General features: G+C 31.2%; 1 protein-coding gene across 1 annotated transcript; it reads right to left on the reverse strand.

Moving 5' to 3' along the window:
- Positions 1–1,307: 1,307 nt before the first annotated feature.
- TRIADDRAFT_53993 (uncharacterized protein) lies at positions 1,308–8,184 on the reverse strand (the record flags this gene model as incomplete). Its single annotated transcript, XM_002110183.1, has 21 exons — positions 1,308–1,362; positions 1,450–1,537; positions 1,716–1,746; positions 1,988–2,071; positions 2,194–2,231; positions 2,340–2,438; positions 2,831–2,906; positions 3,052–3,135; positions 3,244–3,325; positions 3,412–3,500; positions 3,629–3,680; positions 3,860–3,946; positions 4,111–4,196; positions 4,438–4,514; positions 4,662–4,698; positions 4,868–4,927; positions 5,358–5,482; positions 7,253–7,328; positions 7,431–7,514; positions 7,605–7,686; positions 8,165–8,184. 21 exons carry the CDS (start codon positions 8,182–8,184, stop codon positions 1,308–1,310), a joined length of 1,512 nt encoding a protein of 503 aa, XP_002110219.1.
- Positions 8,185–8,228: the final 44 nt, after the last annotated feature.

The following is an 8,228-nucleotide window of genomic DNA, read 5'->3' on the forward strand; positions in this document are numbered from 1 at the left end:
AGGCAATCATATTTCTAAATGTTTCTTGATCTAATCTTCTATTAGACGATAAAGATGGTAAAAATTTTTCATTAATTTTGGAATTTTACTCCATTTTAAAGTGCTAATTCTATAAAACTATCAACTTAGATTAATATTAAGAATCTTAATGGTATTGTTCGAAGCCCATTAAGCTATTATTATTAGCTTCTCATGGCCGTAAATAAAGAAGTAAATAAAAGTATCAACATATTACTACAATCGCATATAACATATTGATTTAGTTTAACTATGAGAAAAGAACTTCTATATCTGTGATGATGATAGTATATCTTAAAAATTTATCAGATTTACAAAAGATACGATATACACAAGCTAAAATCACAGAAAATTGATTATGATTTGAATGTTTTCTAAATTATCTGCGTAAGTAAACTACAATTAAAAATTCATCGTACTTATAATGAATTTACCGCTAGTGCAAGTTAGAAAACTTTTATTGTAATCAACTCAACTTTATATTAACAGAAACGAACATATGAGCTACAATATTATCTAATTTTTGATAGTGTTTGTTATGATTGACATTAACGGCAGTAATATGGTATTATTGTTATGGAAATCTATGGTATCTTTATACATATGGTGCGATTCAGGGTTTATCATTTAGAAATGCCTAGTTATCAGTACAGGTGCTACGTATATAAGTGTTGACATTTTGAATAAAAAAGTGAGTTATTATTCCTTAGTAAAGGATAAAGTTGTCCGAGTGATTTTATTTTATTAGCAGTTACAGTGATTAAACATAACAATTGGTGGCAGCGCTTATAGACCTAACGCTTTGAAAATGCCTCATTCAACCAAATCTGGTAGGAAAACTCTATGAGTACAGGAAATACGTATATCAGTACAGACGCTACGTATATAAGTGTTAGTATTCTAAATAAAGAAGTTAGTTATTGTTCCTTAGCAAAGGTTAAAGATGTCCTTGCGGTTTTAATTTGTTAGCAGTTTTCAATGATTAAACATAACAGCATTACACTCCGATCATAATTATCAATGAATTCCGAAGCTATTTTGTATTTGTATCGTATTAGATCAAGTATGCATAGTAGAATACAAAAAGGAATGGATAGTCGTACCATGCTATGCCCACAGGCGAGAGTATCACTAGCACTAAACATACAGTACATTTTAATGATTGGTAATTAAAGTAATTTATTCATTTCAATTTCTTCACAATTAGATATTACGCTATTCTTGCTTACATATAGTATTGTGAATTAAGACAATGAATTAGACACCTTAATTACATGTTTTCTAATGAATTAGCTCATGTTGTAAAAATCAAAAGGTAGATCAATCTTCCCTTGAATTTCATTCCTAGAAAATAAAATGTATATTTCATTAGTAGTAATTAACGTTTAGTCATTGCTTACTGTCTGGTAACCGAAAAATTATAATTTTTACCAAAATTCTTCTTGAATATAATAGAAGCATTTTGGTTTCTTGAATGAATTAAATTCGGTGGCCAGAACTAGTGAATAAGCTCCAAGTTCTGCGAATTCAATTGGGTAGTATGTATAGGTAGATGAGAGGAGAAAACAAAATAAAATGAAAATCAATATGGACTAGTAGCCATACTGTACAGTATGCAAAGTAGACTCGACAAATCTCATGCCCATGTTGTATAGCACATATTGTTTAATTGAATAAGGTTTAACTGAATTTTTTACCTTCGAAATATATCCAGTCACCAGCATTAAGCTAAATTTATAATTTAGAATTAAAAATAAAAATCAATAATATTAAATTGGTCCAAATACTCTTGTAATATTCTCTTTCAAGCTTGATCTAGAAGCATTATTTTATGTGGAATATAAATCTATTTTTATCATCAAAGATTTAAGCACCTTTGGTAAGGAACATTCATTTAACACAGATCGGAACAATGACACGTTTGACCAAATAAAACTGCATTCGTTGTACCGTTCGTATTCTTCTTGACCGGCTTCAAAATAATTAGGGTAGGATCAAGAGTTATAAAGCCAATACTGCCATATACGCTCTCATTAACGTAATACAACACTTTCTAAAGATACAAAAAAGACATTTAATGTCGCAATTATTACAAAATAAGTATAAAATGATCATCTGAACATGGATAAAATGTTAATTTTAGCAATCATAAATTTCCTTTGACATAAAGATTACCTCGATATCGCTTGTATTTTCATACAGATGAGCATTTTCTATTTCGAGCAAGTTTAGAAATTATATTTGATTTAATTGTATGATAATTAATATATCAAATAGCACAAGTATCCATTTCATTTATTGTTGGAAGCTGTAGTTCATACCATGCTCCAAGTCAAATGGATCATTGTTTCCCTTTCGAACAACTCTTTTGCCAATTATATTCAGAACTATAGTATATGCTCTGGTGGGAAAGAAACGTCCTAAAAAACATACATATAAGAACATCATGTACAGTATTAGAAGTTATATAGATAAAACTATTATAAAACAAACAGTAATCATAGTCGCTTTATCTGGAGCTACCAAAAGCTACCGTGCGTCACTAGAATACTATCATTTAGTAATTATAACTAATTTACTACGACTATGTTTATCTAGATATGTCATCGTTAATTGATACATCTATCAATCGATCACAAAATCGTATTCCTTAAATAATGAAAAGGAGAACAGCGCACTTAATCCCAAAAATATGTAACGCATTATATTCGTATGTCATATCTTTGTCTTACCATATACATATTAGCGTAACTTATTGAACTAGAATGTTATCTCTAAAAATTCTACATTTTCTATGTTATGCATTAACAACCTGGCTCTGCAATAATTCTAACACCCGATTCGGGAGGAAAATGTTCCTGTAATGCTTTACTAATAGTTACAGCGGCCTAAAATTGGGTAAACATGTTTCATTATTGCGTTTATAAAAATACTGTGTAACTAGTACACGCTATTCATATTTTCTATTATTTTCATTTCTTGTAACAATATCAAGAAGCATCTCAATAATATTACTAAGTATTGATAACTAACTTTTTCAAATGTCATTTCTAGAGCTGAAGAAGCAGTAAAACCTCCACCAATATCGAGTTCTTTAAAATGATAACCAAACTTCTCCTGAACATTTAATTTTCGTAAAAACACACGTTAAAAGATAATACTCTCGTTTTCTGCTATGTTAAAGAAAAAGCGCGAATTTGATTAAGGAGATGTGTATTAACTAACTGCTAGTTTAAAAATTTTTTTGGATGCTATTATTGCTTTTTCATAGCCAATTGGATTAAGGCAATCGCTTCCTACATGAAAACTAAGTAACAATAATCACTTTAAGTTGAAACATTAATGCAAGCCACCTTATCTACTGTAATAATTGTAATCACTGCTCTTACTCACCTTACGCCCATAACGTCTAATGATAAAGATCGAGCTACTTTTAATAAATGGGCTACATCACGTTCAGGTGCTCCAAATTTTATACCAAGCTAATTTTATATCATAATACGCAGTTTTTAGCAAGCAAAAATTGATCCATGCTTACGGCTATCTCTTTCGTTAAGGTTATTATCCGAAATAGTAGAAGATTTTTATTAGAATATTGTATATTAAGTACCTGAAATCTACTTTCGCATGATTTCATATCAGGGCAAATTCTTAATGCCAGCCTGCGATGAATTAATGTTTGATAGTGTTACTGAAGACGTTTACGGTAATACATATTGCGTCTAGCAAATTACTATTGCAAGTTTATTACAATTATCAGCGTAGTAGACGTAAGTTACAGAAAATTAAGCATGTTTTCTAATAATAGATTATCGTTGAAATTGTATTGGTTTTTACTTACTTAGCATTTGGATGATATTTTTTGATTTTATGCAATTCGTCTTCATTATCAAACACTGTATGATTTATATTGTTCTCCTTTGCAAATCTGACAAATAATAAAGTATGCTATGAAGCCTAATACCGCTTTGAGTATTATAAAGAACATGATTTTTATAGTTTTCTAACGTTTCAACGAGCCTAAAGAAGTCTGGATATCCTACTGTATAATTCTGACAGAAATTTAGCTTCAATTTATGTTTCACTTATTACCTTAGATGTGATACAGCCTTGATAGTATTGGCGTATACAATTCTATCCGGATGAACTCCCGCATCGAGTATTAATTGCATTTCAGCCTATGCAGAATAGAAATTAAGAATATGTCCACATAAGGTGTTATAATTTCATCATGTACCATAATCAATAGAAGAAGTTGGTCCTGAAAATGTACTTGTAATTCTATAGCAGAACTATTAGCGCAATAGATTGTGTTATAAATTTGCTAGTTAAAACTGCAAGTACGCGTATAATAAACATATTCGTCAACTTGATCATAGATTAACTATTAGCCGACTGTTATGCAGTTTATGAACCTACCATGCTTGCACAGTCAAAATTAACTCCCAAGTTGATTAAGATACGTAGTAAGACTGGATCGTTATTGCATTTGACAGCTGGAAAAGGATCCAATTGGAGATAGGTAAAGATAAGATTAGCACGCTCGTTAGTGACAATAAGTTTATTCACTTGATTTACATTACTGGTAGAATCAATTGTCGCTCTATTTGTATCTTTAAACATGCTTCGTCAAGTCTACCTACCATAGAAGGGTTCAACATTAGGCAATCGCATTTTCCACTGATTATTATTTTAACCATTGCCGAGGAAATAATGAGTACAATATTATCAAATTTTAATAAGAAAAATCACTACTTTGACTATCTATTTATATACTATCTCTTACTTGAATGTTACTGCTAATTAATTTTATCGTATCTAGGCAAATATTGACCCAAAATATTCTTACCTCACGATATCGTTCTATTATATTGCCGATGTTAACTAACATGAATGAATCGTCCTTAAACTAATAAAAGCATTTTCATTAAAGGGTGGAGTAAATATAAATATCATGAGCACAAGTAGATGCAAAATAAAAGTAGGAATTATATAAGACGCGAAAATGTTGTTCTTCTTTTGATAACAGGAGTAATGATGATTGTAGAGAAATATAATTCAAAAACATTTTTAAACCTAGATGCGAAAATGTTGTTCTTCTCTTGACAAGAGTAATGATGATCGTAAGAAAAAAATTGAAATATCTCTAATAATAATAACAATTTTGAATGGATGAAGGATGTCTGCAAAACGCAGCGATTAATTCATAGCAACAATTCACTTTTATGATAGTACAGTACTGTACTCTTCATTTGGAATATGAAATGATTTTCCGTACGAGTTAATTGAACATGAAATCTAGTACGTTAATATTATCAGGTCAATTATGATAAGTTTACCTGTTGGTCCATCGCTGTCGTTTTCTTTTCAATGAGTTCCTGTAGGGATAGATTAGGTACGATTTCCACACGTTCCATCCTGATGGCGTTATTGAATTGAATAGACGAGCTACACGTGTCAAAGTCTACGAAAAGATGGATTGATAGTGTGTCAATTGAAGAGAAATAAATATTCACGACCTTCATGGACTGTATGCTATTCACGACTATTCTTCTCCTTCAATTCATTAAGATCAAGATTACAATCTTTAGAAAATTACTGTATGATTAAGTCAGCGTAGGATTACTATACAAGTCATGCCTATAATTTTGAAGTTAATGTTGAGACTGGACGATGTTTGAAAGTGAATCCGTCAGCCACTAAGGCCACTTGCAAAGAGTAGAAAATCGACGATATTGCGGAATTCTATGCAACTATCTGGTTATAGCTATCAAAAAACAAGAAATGATATCTTAATGGCTAAAATAGATATCCAGCAGTGTCATTACTAATAACTAGACAGCTGCTGCATATAATTATTAAATTTGCATATAATTATTAGTTTTGCAGTCAAAATTTCAAGTTCGAAATTTACTAAAAGATCTGTAAGTGTACTTGCATATCGTTCCATCAAATATACATACTAAATTTATGGGTACAGCTAGCAAAAATATCTCATTGGCTAACATAGATATCCAGCAGTGTCATTATGAATAATTACACAGCTGGTGCAATGAAATATTAGATTTGCAGCCAAAATTTTAAGTTGGAAATTTACAAAAGAGCTGTAAGTGTACTTGTATAACGTTCCATTAAATATATGTACTAAATTTTAGCATACGGTTTACTAACATAGTTAACCTGTAACATACTGTTGACTTACGAACTGTTTTGTTACTGCGGCATACCCTTGTTATGACACTAATAAATTACATAGTCAATATCCACATAGGATTTGCCTAAATGACTTTCGGTATTGCAGTGGGCATCACTTTTATTCACTTTTAATGGAACTGACAATTGAAAATTTATGACTGAGGGGCCATAGCGATAGCTGCGCAAGATCATTTCTACATTTGAACCTGTTAGCGTATATTTAACGGAACGTTATGCAAGTACACTTACAGAAATTTTGGCTGCAAATCTATTAATTATATGCAAATCTAATAATTATATGGAGCAGCTGTGTAGTTATTAACAATGACGCTGCTGGATATCTATTTAGCCAATGAGATGTCATATCTTGTTTTTAGTAACTACTGTATACCCAACCTTTTGATTTTCAGATAATAACAATGCCTTTGGAGGAAAGCCCTGCTTTCTTTCGTATTTACCTTTGGTCATATGTGATTGTTTTTATCTGCGATAGGTTGCCGCTAACGCGAAGGTTAAATGCGTACAAATAGCAAAGACTACTGGATACTTTTCTAATACACATCAGAAAAGTATCAAGTACCGTCCCTACACTTTGCATTTTTGTACAGCAGGGACAGGGACTATCGAATATCGCCCCTATACTTCGCATTTCTGTACCGTAACGTGTACGCTATAGTTTACAGTACAGCTATTAACAATGATATGGATAGCTAGGATAGAGTTGAGAAAACAGTTTCCTAACTCTTCCCCTTCAAAAACAACATTCACAAACATTTATAAATAGTTCTTGGCAACAAGTTCCGTTGCAGATCGGCCGCGATCTGCTCAATTTAGCTTTAATAAAATCTTTTAACTGTCCGCAGCAACGGTCATATTTTTGAGTAACCTTATTTACCCCCACATATTTCCGTTCATGTTTTTATCTTTCCCTGGCATCGTTATCCTTTCCCTCCAAATTCAAGGATGACTTCTAAATGGATCAAAAATTAGCGCATTATATAGAATTAAGGAACTATGTGCTATATTATAAACTAATAACCTGGTTCAGCAATAATTCTAACACCCAACTCCGGAGGGAAATATTTCTGTAATGCTTTACTAATAACTGCAGCTGCCTAAAATTTGGAAACACATATTTGTAAGTTAGAATTTCTCACATTGCAAAGTCAAATAAAGAATCTGTTAATCGATGCTATATTAAATTTTATATAATTAACTTTCGCAAAGGTCGTTTCTAGGGCTGAAAAAGCTGTAAAACCTCCGCCAATATCAAGTAAATTAAAATGGTAGCCAAATTTCTCCTGAAAATGGATTACATAAAAAAGGCAATAGGAAGCTATTAATATTATAGCATCAAAGTTACCTCATCTAAGAGATACTATTTAACTAACAGCTAATTTAAATATTTGCTTAGACGTTATTATTCCTTTTTCATAGGCAATCGGAGTAAGGCAATCGCTTCCCACGTGAAAACTACATTAAATAAAGTCTGGATTTAATGTTTCCCTTATCATAATAAAATAATTTATTTTTAACATGTAATGAAATGAAAAGTGTAGAGATCAAGCTACAAAACTTTAGCAAACTTTGATTCTACTTTTGTTGCACTCCGGTCGACTTAACGAAACTTTGATACCAAATAAAATTTGGGGAAATAATCGAACAACAATTTATTACAAAAAAAATGGAGAGAAGTATAAACCGAACAACCTTACAAATGCTTAAATTTAAGTATTAATAAAATAAGTGACAGGCTTAAAAACTGTCAATAGCCAAACAACCTTTCAAAAAGAAGAACGTTTTAACTTACGACAATTCGACCCCAAAGGCCTTTTAAATTCAACAAGTTCTTCAAAATAATCTTCTACTCTCCTCTTAAATATTCTAATTGCGCTATCATTTATAGGCTTCGTAGAGCCGTCAGAGGTATTAAAACTAAATATTTACTAACCAATCGCTCTTAAGATCCATTTTAGAAAACTACTTGCACCATTAAGAAAACAAAAATCATCAAA

This window comes from Trichoplax adhaerens, genomic scaffold (assembly GCF_000150275.1).
Source record: "Trichoplax adhaerens TRIADscaffold_2 genomic scaffold, whole genome shotgun sequence".
In the NCBI taxonomy this organism is placed as follows: domain Eukaryota; kingdom Metazoa; phylum Placozoa; class Uniplacotomia; order Trichoplacea; family Trichoplacidae; genus Trichoplax; species Trichoplax adhaerens.